At 39.5% G+C, this 23,528-nt stretch overlaps 2 protein-coding genes across 8 annotated transcripts in view; one reads left to right on the top strand and one right to left on the bottom strand.

The window, feature by feature from the left end:
* Positions 1–11,061, top strand: part of LOC139550587 (acid-sensing ion channel 1C-like) — an 81,138-nt gene extending 70,077 nt beyond the window's left edge. For 2 of the 7 annotated variants that reach the window (XM_071361558.1, XM_071361555.1), the window contains exons 8-11: positions 839–918; positions 1,154–1,225; positions 4,233–4,285; positions 6,267–9,353. In XM_071361558.1, coding sequence (XP_071217659.1) covers positions 839–918; positions 1,154–1,225; positions 4,233–4,285; positions 6,267–6,345 — 284 coding nt within the window. In that variant the 3' untranslated portion in view covers positions 6,346–9,353. Of the gene's footprint in view, positions 1–838; positions 919–1,153; positions 1,253–4,232; positions 4,286–6,266; positions 9,354–9,620 lie in introns of those variants that run through there. The other 5 variants (XM_071361561.1, XM_071361559.1, XM_071361557.1 and 2 more) reach the window with 4 other exon arrangements.
* Positions 11,062–12,255: 1,194 nt separating this feature from the next.
* LOC139550588 (cyclin-dependent kinase 5-like) lies at positions 12,256–21,655 on the bottom strand. The gene is made up of 12 exons (XM_071361562.1): positions 21,419–21,655; positions 20,962–21,050; positions 20,781–20,848; positions 20,532–20,592; positions 20,271–20,327; positions 18,520–18,615; positions 18,274–18,348; positions 18,083–18,179; positions 15,005–15,074; positions 14,763–14,823; positions 14,467–14,547; positions 12,256–14,118 (listed from the first exon to the last, which is right to left on the bottom strand). Exons 1-12 carry the CDS (start codon positions 21,453–21,455, stop codon positions 14,032–14,034), a joined length of 879 nt encoding a protein of 292 aa, XP_071217663.1. The 5' UTR covers positions 21,456–21,655; the 3' UTR covers positions 12,256–14,031.
* Between the last annotated feature and the right edge of the window lie 1,873 nt (positions 21,656–23,528).

Below are 23,528 nucleotides of genomic sequence, written 5' to 3'. Positions count from 1 at the left end.
AATCTTTGGGGATCTCAGACGATATGAAAGAGAGGTTGAACAGGCTAGTAATAGGGGTTGCAACAATTGCGGTGGAGAATTTTAGAAAGAGAGGGTCCAGCTGATTTGTAGGGGTCCAGATTTTGCAACTCTTTCAGAACATCAGTTATCTGGATTTGCGTGAATGAGAAATGGGGGAGGTTTGGGCAAGTTGCTGTGGGGGGTGCAGGGCTGTTGACCGGGGTAGGGGTAGCCAGGTGGAAAGCATGGCCAGCCGTAGAAAAATGCTTATTGAAATTCTCAATTATCGTGGATTTATTGGTGGTGACAGTGTTCCCTAGCCTCAGTGCAGTGGGCAGCTGGGAGGAGGTGCTCATATTATCCATGGACTTTACAATGTTCCAGAACTTTTTGCAGTTTGTGCTACAGGATGAAGATTTCTATTTGAAAAAGCTAGCCTTTACTTTCCTAACTGCCTGTGTATATTGGTTCCTAACTTCCCTGAAAAGTTGCATATCGCGGGGGCTATTCGATGCTAATGCATTATACCACAGGATGTTTTTGTGCTGGTCAAGGGCAGGTCTGGAGTGAACCAAGGGCTATATCTGTTCCTGGATCAAAATGTTTTGAATGGGGCATGCTTATTTAAGATTGTGAGGAAAGCACTTTTAAAGAATAACCAGGCATCCTCTACTGACGGAATGAGGTCAATATCCTTCCAGAATATCCGGGCCAGGTCGATTAGAAAGGCCTGCTCGCTGAAGTGTTTTAGGGAGTGTTTGACAGTGATGAGGGGTTATTATCTGTCTGACTGTGGTATTGCTTGATTATGTCTTTTCATCTGTCATCCTCTTTTCAGGTGACATCGGTGGGCAGATGGGTCTGTTCATTGGAGCCAGTGTTTTAACGATACTGGAAATATTTGACTACTTATATGAGGTAAAGTGGAGGCATTCATATTTGTTTAATCACTTAAAAGTATTCTCAAGTAGTAGAGTTGGGGTTATATGTTGAACGTACACAATTCATTCATGATGATGAAGTATTTAAATTTAATCAAAAATACGACAAACCCTTGTCCTAATGATGTTGTCTGTCTATATGGTTTTAAGTGTTTTCAACTGTTTGCACTGTCTGATTTGTTGTGATGTTAACTAGACACTCTTGTATTTAGGTATTTAAGGATAAAGTTTTGGGTTACTTCATGCGCAAGAAACGACCGCAGCGTTGTCCAAGCGACAATCTGGTAATTTGAGTCTCCCACAATGCACTGGTTTGTAGTTCTGCACTGCACTACAAACAAAGTAATGTACTGTAATGTGTCAGAATCTCAAGCCTTTTTCATGACCAATCAATGTGGAACGCAAATCAAAGTGAGCACTTTTTCTTTAGTTATATACAGTGCCTTCAGAAAGTATTCATACCCCTTGACTTATTCCACATTTTGTTGTGTTATAGCCTGAATTCAACATGGATTAAATAGATTTTTTTCTCATCTATCTACACACAATACCCCATGATGACAAAGTGAAAACATTTTTTTCGAAATTTTAGCACATTGATTGAAAATAAAATACATAATTATCTCATTTACATACAGTACCAGTAAACATTTTGGGCACACCTACTCATTCAAGGGTTTTAAAAATGTATTATGTGACTTGTTAAGCAAAATTTTACTCCTGAACTTATTTGGGCTTACCATAACAAAGGGGTTGAATACTTATTGACTGAAGACATTTCAGGTTTTCATTTTGTTTTCATTTGTAAAAATTTCTAAAAACATAATTCTACTTTGACATTGTGTGTTGTGTGTAGAACAGTGACAATAACATCTAAATGTAATCTATTTTAAATTTAGGCTGTAAAAAAAAAAAAGTGGAACAACTCAAGGGGTGTGAATACTTTCTGAAGGCACTGTATATGCCCATAGTCTGGTTCCAAGGTAGTGAAAAAGCCCTGTGTTTCTGTTTCTGCATGAGCTATCTGCATGCACGGTTGCTTCAGTCTTGGAGTTTTTCCCATAAACTGATGTGGTGGAAAAGGTTAGATAAAGATGTCCTGGCTCCACTACTGAGATAACTGCAGCTACATGTGCCACGGAGGTATTTCTCCTACTGATATTTTTGTAAAACCTATAAACCAAATAATAAATAGAAAAACTCTAAGACTGAATGAACAGGAAGTCTTTAAAATACACTTCTGTTGTTACTTGGCTTTCAGCTCTTTTTGCATTATGTGTGAAATAGAAAGTCCAGTTGGATACAGCCTACAGATTTGGACATGTTGACACTTGGATACAGTTTGACTTACAGTATCCTAAAAAAAGCAGTTTAAAAGGTATATTGTAATTCATACAGTTTAAAAGGTCTATTGTAATTTAAACAGTCAAAAAGGTATATAGTAATTTAAACAGTTGAAAAGGTATATAGTAATTTAAACAGTTGAAAAGGTATATAGTAATTTAAACAGTTGAAAAGGTATATAGTAATTTAAACAGTTGAAAAGGTATATAGTAATTTAAACAGTTGAAAAGGCAAGAGATGTTTGGTTCTGTATTTTTATTTGTTTGTTCAAATGGAAATAACAGGTTTATTCAGAGCATTCTACGTGGCAAAGAGGAGAGATAAGTAAACAATTTCAACTGGATGTACCCTATGAGAGATCCGCTCCAGGCATCGAATAGTGTCTTTAGTATCACATTGTGTCAGCACTATCTCTCTCAGCTTGATACTGGTAGAACCCATCATATCTGAACAGCTAAATCTGGACACATGGAGAGAAACACTTCTCCCAAACCTGTTTTCATGCCTGTTGCCTTAACTGTTTCTTAGTGAATCAACAATACTATGCATGCCAGTCTCTCATGGCTAAGAGTTAAGGAAATACACTTCATCACTTATTGTTTTAATAAGAAACATGAATGTGTTGGAAATTCATTTTTTTTTGCATAGTCAACTTACACACAGCACTGATACACACACTTACCCCACCAGACCCCACTAGGGGTCTTTTCACAGTCCCCAGGTCCAGTACAAATTCAAGGAAACATACAGTATTATACAGAGCCATGATTGCATGGAACTCCCTTCCATCTCATATAGCGCAAATGACCATCAAACCTGGTTTTAAACAAGTAAAATAAAGAAACACCTCACGGCACAAAGCCTCTCCCCCGTGTGACCTACTTTTTATGTGTATGTACTGACATGTATGTGGAACTGATAGATGCACACACATACTACATGCAAATGTTTTTAAATATATGTAAATTGTAAAGTATGTTGTCTGTAATGTATTTTTCGTTGTGTGTCGGAGCCCAGTAAGACTAGCTGTCGCCACTGGTGTCGGCTAATGGGGATCCTAGTAAAATCAAAACAGAGTAGAGTAGAAAAAATACCTTTGTGGCATCACAACAGTTTTTCCTCAAGCTTCAGCATTATAGATGCTTTTCATCAGCAGGAACCAACAATGTTATGTAACATACCCTGACTAGAGGCACATACTGCAACATGAAACAAGGACATGGAGCTTTAGGTGGATGTAATGCTGTTTTACTATAACATTGTTTCTCCACCCATGTCATGTAATCATCCATTATTGGAGGCTTTCTTTGCATTGAAACATAATGATAAGCCATCTTTAATAGCTTTTACTGTCATGTTCCCCAATCCTCTTCTCCTTTTCTTCCAACTCCATTCACCTCCCCTCCTCTCTAACCACCCAATGAATCAATCTAGATGAGATCAAGACAAGTGCTATATGAAAACAGTAAAATAAGTAATGCACATGAATGTTAAACATAGTGGTATGATAGTTCTAAGACTACTGACTTCACATAGTACATTAGATGGCATGTAAGACGAATGGTGCCAATAGCAACCCTTTCATATCAAGATACAGTATATTAGTGATTTCTATTCATTTCAATGAATGTCTACAATTTTTGAAACATTACTAAAAACATACATGGGCAGAGACTAAGAATGGTCTCTTGCTTTCTCAAATGTCTCTGATTTTGAGACTTTCATTGAAATTAAATGGCTGAATGGAGGTAGCTCTCTGTGACATGTATGTATTGGTGTGCAGCATTCTTCTCTGTACCTAATCAATTACACAGGGCTGTAGCCTAGCCATTGTGCACAGACAGACTTGCTTGGTGGGGCCACTTGTTTACTTACTTATCAGCTCTGCATTGTATTTTAATTTCATTTCAGTCACCCTCATCTTTCTTTTCATCATGTCTATTCCAGGAGTTTCCAGAGAACCCAACCAGCCCTGGTGTCACGCCTAATCATGCCCCCAGGTAGCAAACCCCATTGATAATAGATCCTCCCACCCATACTGTCCTTCTTTTTCAGACATTCTGGGAACCATTTCATACATCATTTCCATTCTGGTTAATGAGGTGTTGGTTCACCTAAAGCTGGTTTGGTGGGTGATTTTGTAGAGATGTTGGTTCACCTAAAGCTGATTTGGTGGGTGATTTTGTAGAGATGTTGGTTCACCTAAAGCTGGTTTGGTGGGTGATTTTGTAGAGATGTTGGTTCACCTAAAGCTGGTTTGGTGGGTGATTTTGTAGAGATGTTGGTTCACCTAAAGCTGGTTTGGTGGGTGATTCTGTAGAGATGTTGGTTCACCTGAAGCTGGTTTGGTGGGTGATTTTGTAGAGATGTTGGTTCACCTAAAGCTGGTTTGGTGGGTGATTTTGTAGAGATGTTGGTTCACCTAAAGCTGGTTTGGTGGGTGATTTTGTAGAGATGTTGGTTCACCTGAAGCTGGTTTGGTGGGTGATTTTGTAGAGATGTTGGTTCACCTAAAGCTGGTTTGGTGGGTGATTCTGTAGAGATGTTGGTTCACCTGAAGCTGGTTTGGTGGGTGATTTTGTAGAGATGTTGGTTCACCTCAAGCTGGTTTGGTGGGTGATTTTATAGAGATGTTGGTTCACCTAAAGCTGGTTTGGTGGGTGATTTTGTAGAGATGTTGGTTCAACTGAAGCTGGTTTGGTGGGTGATTTTGTAGAGATGTTGGTTCACCTAAAGCTGGTTTGGTGGGTGATTTTGTAGAGATGGTGGTTCACCTGAAGCTGGTTTGGTGGGTGATTTTGTAGAGATGTTGGTTCACCTGAAGCTGGTTTGGTGGGTGATTCTGCAGAGATGTAAAACATACTAGTAGTGATCACTTTATACATTTGTTTTTCCATCATTGCGTTAGGTCAATCTTCCTAAATTCAATATAATGTATTTTCTGTGGAGACTATTCTGAAATCAATGACTCTTAATGTCGTAAATAGGTTTTCTGTGTGGATTTTTCATTCTGAGATTATTATCGGTTTATTATAAACAATGAATTGTTTGGATTCTCCATCTGTTAAGACAATTTGGGACTCGGCTATAAGAAAATTAGCTTCTTTCTTATTGTTTTCACTGAATAATAAAGATGCTTTCCTTCCCTTAGGATAAAATGCAGTTTCCTGAGAAATATATAAATGTGTATACATACATAATTTGTTGTAGATGGCACAACAAAAGCTGATCTGCAGGGGATCATCTACATATTGCTTCCCTGCAGCACCAAGGTCCATTTAAGGGGACCATTTTACTGGAACCTGTGTTCAATAACATCACTAGATGCATTCCTTTGTGATGCTATCACAGGTCTGCATGCAATGCAGTTTGCATCAAATTAAATGGTTCTTTGTCTGCTGAAATAGCTATCTACATCTACAGTATGGCTAATGCTTCTTTTGAACCCACATATCAGCAATATATTAACTGAAACAACCGCAGTTGCACTAAACGTATGCAGACATCATGTGGATGTCGATGAACATGTAGTAATCAAGATGCTAACATAGAGACAAGGACTAAAAAACTCTTTTGTTTTCTCTTTCCCTTCTTCATCCATACCATACCCCTCTTCTCTTTCTTCTCTCTACCCATACCCTGAAACATAACTGACCTACTTTAAATGTTCCCTACACTACCAATTTAATGTTCACCCATTTGTATTGTATTATTTTGTCAATGTGTGTACTATGCGTTCAACCCTCTCCCTCTGTCTGATGCATCAATGATGGTTAACGTCATGTTATCTACATCTATTCTGTTTCCACTTGGTTCTGGTTATGTTAAATTGTCCCACTTTTTTCCTATTTATGTCATATCCCCTCCTATTTTTACTGTGACCTGTGTGCCTCTCGATCTCCTCTTCTCCTCCCTCCCTCATCACCCCCCCCTTAATACGGTTGAACTCCTCTTCCCTCCCTCCCTTCCCTTGTCTTACAGAGCACCTGTGACACCCTCCGGAGTCACTCGGACAGTCTCGGATTCACGCCGAACATGTTACCTCGTCACCCGACTCTAGGCAACTTTGAGGAGTTTGCTTGTTGACGACATAAAGCAGGGTGTGGGGAAGGGGAGGGTGGCACGTGGGATCTTCGGGGTTTGACAGAAAACTGTGAAATAACTTATGTATTATTACAAACATGGTTAGTGTAGAGTAGTAGGATCTAGCGATTGCCTGAATAGAAATAGAACACTATCATAAGAATAAAACCATTTCCAAAGCAGAACTCAGGTGACGGACATATCAAGGCGTCGACGACACTATTTATTTGATGTTCCATTCATGTTGTATTCTATTAAACAGGGTGACATTAGTGTGTTTGAATTGGTTTTAATCAGCCTAGTAATGTATAAGACTAGAAATGTATAAGACTAGTAATGTATAAGACTAGTAATGTAGATGGAAAGGACTTCAGAGTGGTCTCAGTTCATGTCAACTTATTTATACCATTGTAATATACTCAACAAAAATACAAACGCAACATGCAACAATTTCAAAGATTTTCCTGAGTTACAGTTCATAGGAAATCAGTCAATTGAAATATATGAATTAGGCCCTAATCTATGGATATCACATGACTGGGAATACAGATATGCACTTGTTGATCACAGATACCTTTAAAAAAAAGTTGGGGTGTGGATTAGGAAACCAGTCAGTATCTGGTGTGAACACCATTTGCCTCATGTGGCGCTAAACATTTCCTTCGCGTAGAGTTGATCAGGCTGTTGATTGTGGCCTGTGAAATGTTGTCCCACTCCTCTTTAATAGCTGTGTGAAGTTGGTGGGAACTGGAAGGCGCTGTCGTACACGTCAATCCAGAGCATCCCAAACATACTCAATGGGTAACATGTCTAGTGAGTATACATGCCATGGATGAACTGGGAAATGTTCAGCTTCCAGGAACTGTGTACAGATCCTTGCAACATGGGGCCGTGCATTACCATGCTGAAACATGAGTTGATGGTGGTGGATGAATGGCACTACAATGGGCCTCAGGATCTTGTCACTGTATCTCTGTGCATTCAAATTGCCATTGTGCTCGTTGTCCTTATGCCTGCCCATACCATAACCCCACCACCACCATGAGGCACTCTGCTCACAACGTTATCATCAGAAAACAGCTCACCCACACAACGCCATACACGTGGTCTGCGGTTGTGAGGCCGGTTGGATGTACAGCCAAATTCTCTAAAACGACGCTTATGGTAGAGAAATGAACATTCAGTTCTCTGGCAACAGCTCTGGTGAACATTCCAGCAGTCAGTATGCCAATTGCCTGCTCCCTCAAAACTTGAGACATCTGTGGCATTGTGTTGTGTGTCAAAACTGCACATCTTACAGTGGCCTTTTATTGTCCCCAGCAGAAGGTGCACCTGTGTAATGACCATACTGTTTAGTCAGATAACTGATATGCTACACCTGTCAGGGGGATGGATTATCTTGGCAAAAGAGAAACGCTCACTAACAGGGATATAAACAAATTTGTGCACACAATTTGAGGGAAATAAGCTTTTTGCGTATGGAACATTTCTTGGATCTTTTATTTCAGCTCATGAAACTTGGGACCAACACTTTACATGATGCATCCATATTTTTGTTCAGTGTAGCAGTCAATTTTGATGTGCTGAATATCAAATTGAGAGGCTAGCCATGGTTAGCATGTGTAGCATCAGCATAGCCAGGTCCATTCATTAGTGGAATCAAGAGGGGTTTTAAAGACATATTCAGGTTACCACTCTTTCATTTATAACTAATTGAGAGTAAGATAATGCAGATTTCAGTGATGCCCACTCAACTATGATCACAATGCTCAAAGGAGAACAGCAGACCTAACTTGAACCCCCCAGTAATAGACAGTTCGCAGTAATTGTGTTGCCTTCGTACTCAAATGATTCTGTTCAGAGATTGATCCTATCACTGATTTGAAACTATAAACCATCAAGTAATGAAAGCCTCTTGCGTTAGGTCCCCAGGAAGAGAAACTATTGCAAAATTATTGAATGCAATTCTTTGTTTACAAGTTACATATTGTAAAAAAAAAAAGGTTTTTATGTTTTCACATATGAACAATCACAACTTTTCCATAAGATTTGGGGAAAATAGGAACATTTCCCATTGTTATATATAGTGCTCCACATGCTTTTCATCTGTCTACTGCTGAAAAAATGTACATCAATGACAACATTTTCTTCTGTCGTGGTTTCCCATTTTTTTCTGGGAATAGAGTTGTCGTACTGACCGTACTGTCACTGGAAAAGGACACTCTTCACAGGAGTCTGCTGTAACTCAGCCCCCACTCTTAATCACCACTTTCAATAGAATAGACAAACAAGCAAGACGATCCACCCAAACTTAAAGTTAGTTTATGTGGGTGTTGTTCAAATGGTTTTGTTCCATGACCATGGCTTTTAACTGCTACATAAACACTCATTAGCACAAGTCCCCTGTGATAGTAAACTATTCTCTATTGGGAACTAGTGGAGTACAAACATTGTCAAGGTGGTATTCTAAATATTGATTGAAATGTGTAAATACCAGATCAAAATGCCATTAAGAAATTCAATCTCGCTCATGTGTTGATATGTTTATAGTATGTAAAAAATAAATAAAAAAGACTAAAAAATGTATCCATTACTGCTGTTGCGCCATAAGGGAATTGGAGGACAAGGGAGCTGCAGACTTGCCATATGAGCACACGATGGCCTACCCCAAGAGTTGTCCATTAGTTTGTGTTGTTATCCAAGTGGACCTCAAGTGTCTTCCAGTTTCTATTTAATTTTAGGACCGGACACAGAGTAGAATTTGTAAGATTCCAGAGACAGTTTATTACAGTGCTTCAAAAACATACATGTCCCAGGTTCCCTACTTTATTCAGTTCAGTTGGTTTAAAACACTGAAATGCATTGTATAATTGCATTGTTATATACTATTGTTATTGGAATTCCAGTACATGTAATACGACTCAAATAACAGTCAGTTTGTGATGTGTAAATTATCAAATATAATAAACTATATATTTAACCATCTTCCTATGTACATACCTTTTTTTGTAAATCTTTTGTGTCTATTTTCTCTCATGCTACTGTTCATGTTGATCATTGCATTAATTCCCTAACAAAATAGTTTTTTTATCTATGTGAAATTAGTTCTAGTCATGTTAAACTTTGTTATGTGGTCATTTTAGAGAAAAGAAACCAGAACACTTCAAAGGGACATCTGTAGCTTTACCTTTTTGCCTATAGAAAATGTCTAATTCTAGAAGTTATATTTCTATGCTTTTGTCTGTTTATTAGATGACTGTTGATGAGAAGCACAAAGACCTTGAGATCAGCCTTGGTTCCTGAGCCAATTACCTCCCTCTCTGATCAAGACTGGCTACCTTATTGGCACGTCTTATATCCAACTATGTATCCTGGGATAAGCCTTGTCTTGGGTGAGACTAGAACCAAGCCAAACATCACTCAGTAAGGGTCTCTTCTTTGAAGTTGTAAACTTTAAGATATGGTTTATCAGTGTTTTGTTATGAGCAATAAATGCATTGGCCCAAAAATAATGTAATTGTGAAATCAATGCATTTAACACAGTTTATTTTCAAGTCTGGTCACACAGCTCCCCTACTAATGGAATTTGTGGATTTGGCATAAAGGAATACATTTTTGTACTGGGTTACCACAACTGATGATGTGACATTGTCTTGGTGTTAACTGTGTGTCCCATTGTGGTCTGGTCTTTCATGACAATGTGGAGGTTAGTTATAAAACTCACCACCAATGGTTTATCACCTGTCCTTCCTAAAAAAAAAAACACAGTAAGTACTTAACAGAAATCAGAATACATTGCAACTATTTGCTTATGCTTTGTAAGCATCAATCTAATTTACATTAAATTCATTAGAAATCAGATTGAAAGTAAAACAGGTGGCAAATTTAAGGGGTTAAAGTTTTATGAATACTTTGTACTACGTGCCGTACTGTGTCCCATACTAGAATCCTTATCTACCCCTGCCTTAATGCCAATCAAATAATAGCAGAGCAGAAGCAACGCAATAGTCAGTAGTCTGAAACAGAATATGGACATGGTCCTGTCATATTTGAATAATACCTCAATACTGGTTGTGCTTATTGATTCAAGTCTTTTAATGGGTATTTTATAGCATAATAAATTACAGCCAAGTAGATGACAGTGTTGTATATTTATGTCAACTAATAGTCTAAAGACCTTCATTCTTGCAGCTTAATTATGTGTATTGTTATTGCACCTCACCTCTTTTCCTCCTTGCATGACCATTGTGTACTCCTCCTTGTGTATAATCAGCCACCATGTTACTTTACTATTTTGTTGGGAGCCAGATGGTTAATATCCATGTTGTGTGGTAGGCTACTGTTCAATCTTTAGAATGAAAAAATCTTAATGAAAACTAGGCTTAGGGCTGTGCAATATTCAGTGACCATGAAGTATTGAACATGGGGCTGAGAAGCCAGGATATGTTATCTGACAACAAAAAAAAAAGTATTGTACGTACAGTATGTGGCCACTGGCTTGTAAGGAATGTTATACTTCTGTAAGACTGGATCTTACAGAGAGTAGATTATAGTATGGCTCGCTCTGTTGGAGGCCTACAGACAGCTGTGGAACTGAACTAGGATCAACTGGCACTATGTACTGTATGTATATGATATTTCCACCATGTGATTGATCGTAAATATCCATTAAATAATGAATACCCTCTCCTAACCAAGTGTAACATTCTCAATCTTACGTCAAACATCACGTGCAGAATTATCTGGAAATGTAATCAGCATTGTTTGGTCTTCTATGCGTCATCATTCATGTAATTACATGTAGATCATGTAACACCATCTTTATCTACCCTTACACAATCAATCAATCAAATGTATTTATAAAGCCCTTCTTACATCAGCTGATGTCACAAAGTGCTGTACAGAAACCCAGCCTAAAACCCCAAACAGCAAGCAATGCAGGTGTAGAAGCACGGTGGCTGGGAAAGACTCGCTAGAAAGGCCAGAACCTAGGAAGAAACCTAGAGGAACCAGGCTATGAGGGGTGGCCAGTCCTCTTCTGGCTGTGCCGGGTAGAGATTATAACAGAATATGGCCAAGATGTTTAAATGTTCATAGATGACCAGCAGGGTCAATTAATAATAATCACAGTGGTTGTCGAGGGTGCAACAGGTCAGCACCACAGGAGTAAATGTCAGTTGACTTTTCATAGCCGATCATTCAGATTATCTCTACCGCTCCTACTGTCTATAGAGAGTTGAAAACAGTAGGTCTGGGACAAGTAGCACGTCCAGTGAACAGGTCAGGGTTCCATAGACGCAGGCAGAACAGTTGAAACTGGAGCAGCATCACGACCAGGTGGACTGGGGACAGCAAGGATTCATCAGGCCAGGTAGTTCTGAGGCATGGTCCTAGGGCTCAGGTCCTCCGAGAGAGAGAGAGAGAATTAGAGATCATTCTTAAATTCACACAGGACACCAGATAAGACAGGAGAAATACTCCAGATGTAACAGACTGACCCTAGCCCCACGACACAAACTACTGCAGCATAAATACTGGAGGCTGAGACAGGAGGGGTCGGGAGACACATATGACATGACATATCACTCCATGATATGGCTTCCTTCAACTATTTGAACCATTTGTGTAACTGAGGTATTCTATTTGGCAATATTTGGTGCATAAAGTTACTTTAAAATCCTGGGTCATGGACCACGGTAACATCTTAACGGAAACTCACTCACGGCGGCTGGTGCATAGAGCAGAAAGTTGGAACAAAAGCTCCCGACTTCTGGCGGTCGTTGGCCATCTTCTCCACCATGCCCCTGCTCTGAAATTGACGGAACTTTGTCTTGATTTTACAGAAAAGGAAATCATTTTCCAACAACAAAAGCAGAAAAAAAACAAATATTTTGAGTCCACTTTATTAAATACTGAACCATTGTGTTATAAAATGTACACAAAAAGACCACTGCTGACAGCAATTGTCTAAATACTTGACCCAAGTTCTACAATAAAACAATGAACATAATGATAAAAGTGCAAAGTCCCCTCTTCTTTCAAAATAGAAATGAGTCATATTTAAATTAATAATCTACAGCAGTCTTGTCTAAAAACATAAGCACTGGAATTGCTTGTCTTTACAGATGTAGGATCTTAATTTTATCACCCTGTTGCAGGAAATTTCCTGCACGGCAGGAAATGCAAACTTGTAGTGTATTTGAGGCTTAAAAGGCTTCTAAAGTTTGTAATTTTCACTTTAAAATGTCAGACTTGATTTGCACCATCTAAAAATGTAGCAAAATCTACAAAAATGTCTAATTATAATCCACACAATAATTCACATTTCCTGCAGTGAGAAACTGGTCAAATTAAGATCCAACATATCTGCATGTGATAATGGAATCGTGTCTCAACTCAGATGCAAACATCAATGTACTATATAAAGAGCTGTAAAAATGCCATGGATCTAAGTGTCACAATTGTCATTATTTGAATAAGAAGAGCATATACAACTCCTGAAAGTAATTTGTTTGGTAGAAAAAAGGACTAAATGCACACATAAGCAGACATTCAATTATCAATAAATACATGCATTCTGCTTGTCATCTGACATCAAAATACATATTTTCCCTATCCATGCAAACCAATGTTTTGGTAAATTCCTTATAATTGTGGCTTTCGTGGGATAAGTAGCAACTATCTGGAGTAAAATAACACTGAAAAACGTGCTAGTTCCGTTTCAAAATTAAGTTACCCATCTGAGTGAACACAGCCAAAGTGGTGCAAAACAATCGTAATGTGGTAATACAGGTATCAGTGGATTTCCTCCTCTCTTCCCTATAAGAGATTAGGTCAATTATGAAATATTGTACAAAGTTACAAAAATGTAACTATAAAATAAAAGCAATGACTCAAGTTCGTATGGTCCACTGTTCATAATAAATATCAGTTAGCCCCAGCTTCGACAATACCGACTTTCAGTGTTCAACTTTACTTGATAGAGTGGATGAGATCTAAACTATTAAAAAAGCAACTGCCATTTTCAAAGTGCACAAAAAAACTCAAACACAAAAAGCTAAACAGCAAGCCTGAGAAGTAACTGATAAATATGCCTCCCCTTCATTTTACAATCTCTTATTGTAAGTGGAATATTGTTATAACTATGATGAAGAACAAGGAAAATATGCAAGTCTGTCTCCAATCTTATTATGACCTATTAATGCAATATTGACAAGTTAACAGCAGTAGCACATTAAAACTATTTGAACAATGTATTCAAATACCTCAATTTTTGCCAGTACTTTATGCAGCACGCAACTTCAATTGTTCAAACCTCTTACTCTGCTGCGCAGCTATTGGCTCAGAGGGATTCACAGTTTCTCTGGGTCCAGATTTGTTATTCGCTACATGTTATATGTTTCCATATCAGTGCGCTTCACAGACAAAAAGCAGACAGGTTTGCTAACAAAATCTAAAATATTGCAGAGCCCACAAGGACTTGATTCCATTAGGAGGCACAACAGGATGAACTGAAGGGAAGTGTCTAAGTTAAAACAGGTGATGCTGAAGGATGAGCCTTGTAGGGAGTCGAGATAGACAGATCCTGTTGAGAAGATGGGAGTGAAAGAGGGTTGATTCCGATGGAGGAGGTTCAGTTGAGTGACGTGTTTGGGCACCTCATCTACGGTAGGCAGAAATCAGCAAAGTAAGGGTGCTGTAATGCCTCCTCTGCAGAGATCCTCTGAACAGGATTACACTTCAACAGATTCTAAAAGAGAGAACAAAAAGAATGCAAGTCAGATGTGTGTTGTTTGTAAGGCAACATTTCTTAAGTATTCAAGTGACATTTGGGGAAAGCTTTGCACTGACCACCTAGTGACAACGTGATATTCCTGTCTAAGCTGTCTGCCAGGTACACTATACACAACCAGTTTGTTGTAACTCACAGTGTGGGTTTGGTCATTTGTATTTGTGAAACATATGAATTCAGAGCATTACAGTGAAGGACATTGCATTGTAAGTTTATGTTAACGTCAAGGAATGATATAGCATGATAATACATTGTATACTGATTAATATATTGGTCATGTGGTGGGAGGGTGGGGGCAATACTAACCTGCAGGAGATCCCGTCCTGTGCTACTGAGTTTGGGGACAACATTCACCAGTGAGGTCGTAGCTGGATACATGGGGTACGGCTGTAGGTAAAAACAACGATAGAGAAAATGGATGTACAGTAAACAGACAGCAGCGCAGAAAATATTTGTTCCATCTCTTATAGATGAATCTGATCTACAAACGTCAATTACTCTCATACCATGGAAATCATATATTCTTATTTTCCTGAAGGCAGTAGAAAACATGAGTTTCTGTATGATCATCAGTAATTGACAACATCAGTGGGATAGCCTACCTTGTAGTCTGGAAGCTTTGTCATTGTCTGCCACTGTTCTTCAGTTGGTGTACCCAACAATGTGCCACAGCATTAAGGAAAGACTTTCACCAGTAAACAGGACTGGTCAAGTTTAGTCATTGCAATAGATTAATCTCAACAAAGTGGACCAACTTTAGTTCCTGTGTCTTTGTTTCTACATACCATACAACACAGACAGTATACTGAACCTGGTTACCATCTATACAGCTCTGAAAGGATATCGGAAGATCCTCTTCAGCTGGTCGTCAACGTCATTACCCGGAAACAGGGGCCTTCCAGCGTTTGCCAACTCTAAATGAAAAAAAGCTAAAGTTATAGAAGATCAAAAGGTAGAGGCCCTAACTTACAGTGGGGAGAACAAGTATTTGATACACTGACGATTTTGCAGGTTTTCCTACTTACAAAGCATGTAGAGGTCTGTAATTATTATCATAGGTACACTTCAACTATGAGAGACGGAATCTAAAACAAAAATCCAGAAAATCACATTGTATGATTTTTAAGTAATTAATTTGCATTTTATTGCATGACATAAGTATTTGATACATCAGAAAAGCAGAACTTAATATTTGGTACAGAAACCTTTGTTTGCAATTACAGAGATCATACGTTTCCTGTAGTTCTTGACTAGGTTTGCACACACTGCAGCAGGGATTTTGGCCCACTCCTCCCTACAGATCTTCTCCAGATCCTTCAGGTTTCGGGGCTGTCGCTGGGCAATACGGACTTTCAGCTCCCTCCAAAGATTTTCTATTGGGTTCAGGTCTGGAGACTGGCTAGGCCACTCCAGGACCTTGAGATGCTTCTTACGGAGCCACTCCTTAGTTGCCATGGCTGTGTGCTTCGTGTCGTTGTCATGCTGGAAGACCCAGCCACGACCCATCTTCAATGCTCTTACTGAGGGAAGGAGGTTGTTGGCCAAGATCTCGCGATACATGGCCCCATCCATCCTCCCCTCAATACGGTGCAGTCGTCCTGTCCCCTTTGCAGAAAAGCATCCCCAAAGAATGATGTTTCCACCTCCATGCTTCACGGTTGGGATGGTGTTCTTGAGGTTGTACTCATACTTCTTCTTCCTCCAAACACGGCGAGTGGAGTTAGACCAAAAAGCTCTATTTTTGTCTCATCAGACCACATGACCTTCTCCCATTCCTCCTCTGGATCATCCAGATGGTCATTGGCAAACTTCAGACAGGCCTGGACATGCACTGGCTTAAGCAGGGGGACCTTGCGTGCGCTGCAGGATTTTAATCCATGACGGCATAGTGTGTTACTAATGGTTTTCTTTGAGACTGTGGTCCCAGCTCTCTTCAGGTCATTGACCAGGTCCTGCCGTGTAGTTCTGGGCTGATCCCTCACCTTCCTCATGATCATTGATGCCCCACGAGGTGAAATCTTGCATGGAGCCCCAGACCGAGGGTGATTGACCGTCATCTTGAACTTCTTCCATTTTCTAATAATTGCGCCAACAGTTGTTTCCTTCTCACCAAGCTGCTTGCCTATTGTCCTGTAGCCCATCCCAGCCTTGTGCAGGTCTACAATTTTATCCCTGATGTCCTTACACAGCTCTCTGGTCTTGGCCATTGTGGAGAGGTTGGAATCTGTTTGATTGTGTGTGGACAGGTGTCTTTTATACAGGTAACGAGTTCAAACAGGTGCAGTTAATACAGGTAATGAGTGGAGAACAGGAGGGCTTCTTAAAGAAAAACTAACAGGTCTGTGAGAGCCGGAATTCTTACTGGTTGGTAGGTGATCAAATACTTATGTCATGCAATAAAATGCAAATTAATTATTTAAAAATCATACAATGTGATTTTCTGGATTTTTGTTTTAGATTCCGTCTCTCACAGTTGAAGTGTACCTATGATAAAAATTACAGACCTCTACATGCTTTGTAAGTAGGAAAACCTGCAAAATCGGCAGTGTATCAAATACTTGTTCTCCCCACTGTATGTACTTACTTTATTGTCCCCATGGTAAAATTTTGTTGCGGTGTCATGTACACATTTAAAGTGGCGTTTAAATACAAAACAAAATTGACAATACAACTTTCATAACAGTTACATACCAATAAAAAAATATATATTTTTATTTTTTATTTTTTAAAGACTAGCCTGCTGGCTATACTGAGTCGATAGGAACATTAAACCCAAGCTATTTAGGAGGGATATCACACCTGGCACAAATTATTGTCTAGTTCTGTTTTTCCTGCTGAGGGGTGCCCTATACCTGCGCCCAGAGGGGAGTAGTTCAAAGTCCGGGTACAGGGGATGGCTTGGGTCTAAAAGGATTGTGAGCCTTGCGGAGGGCCCTGACCTTAACGATCTCATCCAGGACTGTCTGTTTGACTCCAAGTACCTTGCTTGCTGTGGTGATAATCCTTCTCAGCATATTTCTCTGGCTGACAGTGTCATTGCCAAACCAACAAACATTTAAAAAAGTTAAAATACTCTCAATGAAAGAGAGTCAGTATAGTACAGACTATATTAAAAGATCCCAGCTTTTTGAGAAAATACAGTCTCTGTTGGCTTTTTTTGTAGATCAGGTCTGTACATTTACTCCACTGAAGTTTATTGTCCAAGAGGACACCCAGGTATTTGTATTCCTCTACAATCTCTATATTCTGACCTCTGACAGATGTTGCAGAGGTAGGTGTTGTACACTTCCTGAAGTCTATGCACATCTCTTTGGTCTTGTTGGTATTGAGGACCAAGTGTGATTCCTCACATCACTCTACAAAGTCATCTAGGACCGGGAGATGATGTTCCTCGTCATCATGCAACAGGCTGATCAAGGCAGTGTCATCAGCGAACTTAACGAGGTGTCTGTCAGGATGGGAATTAGTACAACTATTAGAGTACAATATGAACAGGAGTGGGGACAAAACACATCCCTGAGGAGAGCCTGTGTTGGTATTGCGTATGTCCGACACTTGGGGACCTATTTTGACTCGCTATGAGTGTTGGCTCAGGAAGTCCAACAGCCACAAAACCAGTCCCACCATCTAAGGAGCAGTCCCGAATGAGTCCCTGTGCCAGAATGTAGGGCTGGATTGTGTTGAAGGCAGAAGAAAAGTCAACAAACAAAACCCTAACATGGGATTTGGCACCCTCTAGATGTCTATAGACCATGTTAAGGAGGGTAAGAATGGCATCATCAACTCCTCTGCTAGGCTGATAGGCAAAATGAAATGGGTTGAGAAGCTTCTGGGTGACGCTGAGAATATAGCACAGGTAAGTAGAGTGTACAATCATCCCCTTGAACTTGCTGTGCAATTTTGACCTTAAGGTTATACATACCTGCAAATATGCATCCAGCAGACCACATGTCAATAGAGGTAGAATAAAGCTTAGCACCGAAGAGCACATCTGGGGGCCTATACCACAATGTCACAACCTAAAGAGAGAGAGAGAAGCTTGAATGTCACCAGTAATTTAGGCATTCATTTTCTTTGCTCGTATCCAAATTAATACAATAATTGTCATATCACCTCTGCTGAGTAACATCTCACTGGGATTCCAAAGGCTCGAGCCAAGCCAAAGTCAGCCAGCTTCAATTCCCCATTCTAAAAGGAGCAAATCATTTCACATTGTAGACTATGGAAAAGGTAAATGATTTTCTCACTAACTAAGCAAGATCATGTCTGTTTAAGTTAAGACACTTACAGCACAGTGTGTCCTCTAACTTTCTAGAACTAGAACTTAACCAGTCAAAGCCCAACATTCCACTGACTTACCCTATTGATGAGGAGGTTCTGTGGCTTCAGGTCTCTGTGGAGAACATTCCGACTGTGGCAGAAGGCAAGCCCCTTCAACAGCTGGTACATGAACGACTGCACATACAGAAAGTAGGGGAAGACTGAGTTAAGCACAGAGATACAGAAAGACAACAAGGCAGTAATACTTCATTCTCATTATTAATGAGAGAGGACATTGGTGGTACTCTTCGGAGTTATACGATCATTTGTGTCACACAGTGGAGGCTCCTCAAAGGAGGAAGGGGAGGACCATCCTCAGTGAATTTTATAAAAATAAAAAGGTTTAAACATTTAAAAAGTTATAATTTTTAGATAAAACTATACTAAATATAACCACGTCAACAAATACTTTATTAAAACACACTATTTGGAAAGACGGTCTATAGTAGCCTTCAACAGAACTCTGCACAATGGGGTAGCCGGAGGACAGCTAGCTTACGTCCTCCTCTGGGTACATTGACTTGACAAAACCTAGGAAGCTCATGGTTCTCACCTCCTTCCATAGACTTATAGTAATTATGACAACTTTCAGATAATGTCCTACAGCCTATCAGAGCTCTTGCAGCATTTTATTTTTTATTTCACCTTTATTTAACCAGGTAGGCTAGTTGAGAACAAGGTCTCATTTACAACTGCAACCTGGCCAAGATAAAGCAAAGCAGTGCGACACAAACAACAACACAGAGTTACACATGGAATAAACAAACGTACAGTCAATAGCATGATCTGACATGTTGTCCACCCAATCAAAGGATGAGATAATTAATCTAGTACTGAAAGCTACAGTATAAAATGTGGTTAGTAGTTGACTCAAAGAAAGAGGAAGACAATATTTGAACAGTTTTGAACAAATACATTTCTTCCAAAATGAAGGAGAAGCAAGAGTCTTTTTTTTCACTTTCAGTTTCACTTAGCTAGCAAATGCAGCTAGCTAGACATTGAAACACCCTGCTCAAACAGAGGGATGCTATGTTAGCTAGCTGGCTATGACTTTCCAACACAACACTGGAACGCTTCCAAGTCATGGTAAGCTTTTGGTATTACTAATTTATTGCCACCGGGGCCCACCCGTGTAACTGCTTACTGACTGTACACTAACGTTACTGCATGATTGTAGCGGGTTTACTAACGCGTTAGTTCTATTAGCTACACTGACTATGACATTACTGCAAGTAAAACTAAATGCATGCTCTTCAACCGATCACTGCCCGCCCATCCAGCATCACTACTCTGGACGGTTCTGACTTAGAATATGTGGACAACTACAAATACCTAGGTGTCTGGTTAGACTGTAAACTCTCCTTCCAGACTCACATTAAGCATCTCCAATCCAAAATGAAATCTAGAATCGGCTTCCTATTCCGCAACAAAGCATCCTTCACTCATGCTGCCAAACATACCCTCGTAAAACGGACTATCCTACCGATCCTTGACTTCGCCGATGTCATTATAAAATAGCCTCCAACACTCTACTCAACAAATTGGATGCAGTCTATCACAGTGCCACCCGTTTTGTCACCAAAGCCCCATATACTACCCACCACTGCGACCTGTACGCTCTCGTTGGCTGGCCCTCGCTTCATACCCGTCGCCAAACCCACTGGCTCCAGGTCATCTACAAGTCGCTGCTAGGTAAAGCCCCGCCTCCAGCTCACTGGTCACCATAGCAGCACGCGATCCAGCAGGTATATCTCACTGGTCACCCCCTTATTTGAATCTCAATGACTCACCTTGACAGTTTCTGGATCTAGGTCTCCATTGCAGCTGTCAAAGTATTTCTTTAGATCCTGTGGTTGTAAGAGTCAAGTTAAATCACTGCACCCCAGCAAAAAGAAAATCAGACATCAAATCAAACAAGTGACTCACTGGGGAGAAAAACCTTATCTTGTGGGCACTTCTAATTTAAATTGGTTTTGGTAAATTGTCATAGCTAAAGCAACAAACTCCTCTTCATACAAAAACGGCATTCACATACATCTGGCAGCACTCACCTGATCACAAAATTCAAACACCAATGTTAACTTCTTGTCACTGTGCAGAACATCATGCAATCTAGGAAAAGCAAAATTAAATGTGAATTAAACTCTTTGCATAGCTAAATATTTAATATAATGCTAGAAATTACACTGTTGAAAAGTAAATTTACTAGTCACTTAAGTTCTGATTTGGGAAGATATTGTATGGCATACATAGCTAATTTATGCATTTTCAGAATTTGACAAATTTCACATCAGACATACCTCACAATGTTTTTATGCTTCAGTTCTTTCAGGAGGCAAATTTCTCGCAGGGCAGAACTTGGGACCCCCTACAAGAAACCAGCAAGCAAATTGAGCCGTCAACAAATATGCCATAACCTTAACAAACTAACCAGGTGACTAGCTTTAGCACAGCTATATTTGTAGTCCCAATAATTCCTACCTCATCGTCGTCATCCAATCTCACTCTTTTTAAAGCCACGATTTCATGCGTTTCTCTATTTTTTGCTTTGAAAACAGTTCCATATGTGCCTGCAGAAAGAAATCACAACGTTTACTAGATGGCTAGCTAGCTTGGCTGAATGGGTTGTTAACTAGCAATGTAGCTAAGCAAGCTAACTTGCCCATGAATGGAATAATGACAAGCTAGCTTGCTCAAGTTAACTAGCTAACTAACTTTAAATTAACTAACTAAAATTTCATTGTGGCTTAATCTTGCTGCTAGGTAGTAAAGACATTGTCAAATTAGCTAAATATTATCAAACGTGTGTAACATATCAATGTCAATGACTTGTCATTCAAAATCGCTAGCTGGCTAACGTTAGCGATCTAGCAATGCTAACAGAAAACAACATTATTAGATAACAGAGATTATCTGGGAAAGAAACAGACACACTTACCCTCTCCAATCTTCTCAAGTTTTTCATACTTCTGCATATTTTGTCAATAAAGCTAGCCTTTAGCTAGCTAACAGTAGTGAAATGCAGCCCCGGTGGAAATGTTGTTAACGAACGTTCGCTAGCCAGCTGTTATTCATAGCTACAATGTTGCTACTACACCGGCATCGAAAGCGGTCAAATTATGAACTGCAACATGAGGGTGGGTGTGAAACATCATTCATGTGGATAATGAACCCTGTAATCACTGTCAATCTTAGAAATATTTACAAAAAAATGTAACATCTCTAATGTTACCTTCTAAAGAAATCCTCAGACAGAGGTCCAATTAGACAGCCTGTAGGCTACAATCTTGTTAAATATGTTAATAGTTTAGCTAGAACCACCATCTTCACACAGTATAATCTATTTTACTTGTTTACATTGCCAAAGTAAGTGAAATGAATAATAAACAAAAGTGAAATAAACAATCAAAAATTAACAGTAGACATTACACTCACAAGTTTCAAAGGAATAGGCACATTTAAAATGTCATATTATGACTATGTACATAGTTAAAATTGTGTGCAAATAGTTAAAGTACAAAAGGGAAAATAAATATAAATATGGGTTATATTTACAATGCTGTTTGTTCTCCACTGGTTGCCTTTTTCTTGTGGCAACAGGTCACACATCTTGCTGCTGTTATGGCACACTGTGCAATTTCACTCAATAGATATGGGAGTTTATCAAAATTGGATTTGTTTTGGTATTCTTTGTGGGTCTGTGTAATCAGAGGGAAATATGTGTCTCTAATATGGTCATACATTTGGCAGGAGGTTAGGAAGGGCAGCTCAGTTTCTACCTCATTTTTTGGGTTGTGTGCATATAGCTTGTTTTCATCAACGCCACAGGCCTTTTTGGGGTGGAGGGTTTGTATTTGGTCCTGCAGTTCATTCAATGTAATTGGAGAATCCAGTGGGTTCTGGTAGTCTTTAATAGCTGATTCTAAGATTTGTAATTGATCATGTATATGTTTTTGCTGTTTGTTCTTTGTTATAGAGCCAAAAATATTGGAGAAGTGGTTTATCCATACATCTCCATTTTGGATAGATAACTCTTTGTGTTGTTTGTTTAGTGTGTTTACATTTTCCCAGAAGTGGTTAGATTCCTTCCATCTATAGCATTCCTTAATATTGTGCAGTTCCTTTGGCTGACATGATTGAGTATTGCTCTGTTCAAATAGACTGTGATTTTGCTTTGATCTGATACGGGTGTTAGGGGACTGACTGTGAACGCTCTGAGAGACTATGGGTTGAGGTCAGTGATAAAGTAATCTAAAGTACTACTGCCAAGGGATGAGCTGTAGGTGTACCTACCATAGGAGTCTCCTCGAAGCCTACCATTGACTATGTACAGACCCAGCGTGCGACAGAGCTGCAGGAGTTGTGACATGTTTTTATTGGTTGTTTTGTCATGGTTGTGTTAGGGGGGCATATTTGGGAGGGAATACTGTCACCTCCAAGTAGGTGTTTGTCCCATTGTGTGTTGAGAGTGTCAGGTTCTTGTCCAGTTCTGGCATTTAAGTCGCCACAGACTAGTACATGTCCCTGGGCCTGGAAATGGTTGATCTCCTTCTCTAGGATGGAGAAGCTGTCATCGTTAAAGTATGGGGATTCTATTGGGGGGATATACAGTGCATTTGGAAAGTATTCAGAACCCTTAGCTTTTTCCACATTTTGTTACATTACAGTTTCATTAAAAAATAATCCTTTCCAATCTACACACAATACCCCATAATGACAAAGTGAAAACAGATTTTTTGAAATTTTTGCAAATGTATTAAAAATAAATAAATGTATTTACATAAGTATTCAGACCCTTTGCTATAAGACTTGAAATTGAGCTCAGGTCTCTTGGAGTTTGCCAAAAGGCACCTAAAGGACTCTGACCATGAGAAACAAGATTCTCTGGTCTAATTAAACCTAGATTGAACTCTTTGGCTTAAATGCAAAGCGTCACGCCTGGAGGAAACCTGGCACCATCCCTACGGTGAAGCATGGTGGTGGCAGCATCATGCTGTGGGGATGTTTTTCAGCGTACGCGACTGGGAGACTAGTCAGGATCGCTGGAA

Source organism: Salvelinus alpinus, chromosome 23 (genome assembly GCF_045679555.1).
Source record: "Salvelinus alpinus chromosome 23, SLU_Salpinus.1, whole genome shotgun sequence".
In the NCBI taxonomy this organism is placed as follows: domain Eukaryota; kingdom Metazoa; phylum Chordata; class Actinopteri; order Salmoniformes; family Salmonidae; genus Salvelinus; species Salvelinus alpinus.
The sequence above is the reverse complement of the archived record's forward strand: the minus strand, read 5'-3'. Positions and strand labels throughout refer to the sequence as shown.

Excerpts from the sequence above, each read along its gene's own strand:
- LOC139550588 (XM_071361562.1), bottom strand. The coding sequence starts at position 21,455 with ATGCAGAAGTATGAAAAACTTGAGAAGATTGGAGAGG. Across the intron at positions 15,075-18,082 it reads TGCTGGATGCATATTTGCAG|AGTTGGCAAACGCTGGAAGG; the intron begins GTATGTATAACC and ends TTTTTCATTTAG. Across the intron at positions 14,119-14,466 it reads CAGGACGGGATCTCCTGCAG|AATCTGTTGAAGTGTAATCC; the intron begins GTTAGTATTGCC and ends TCTCTCTTTTAG.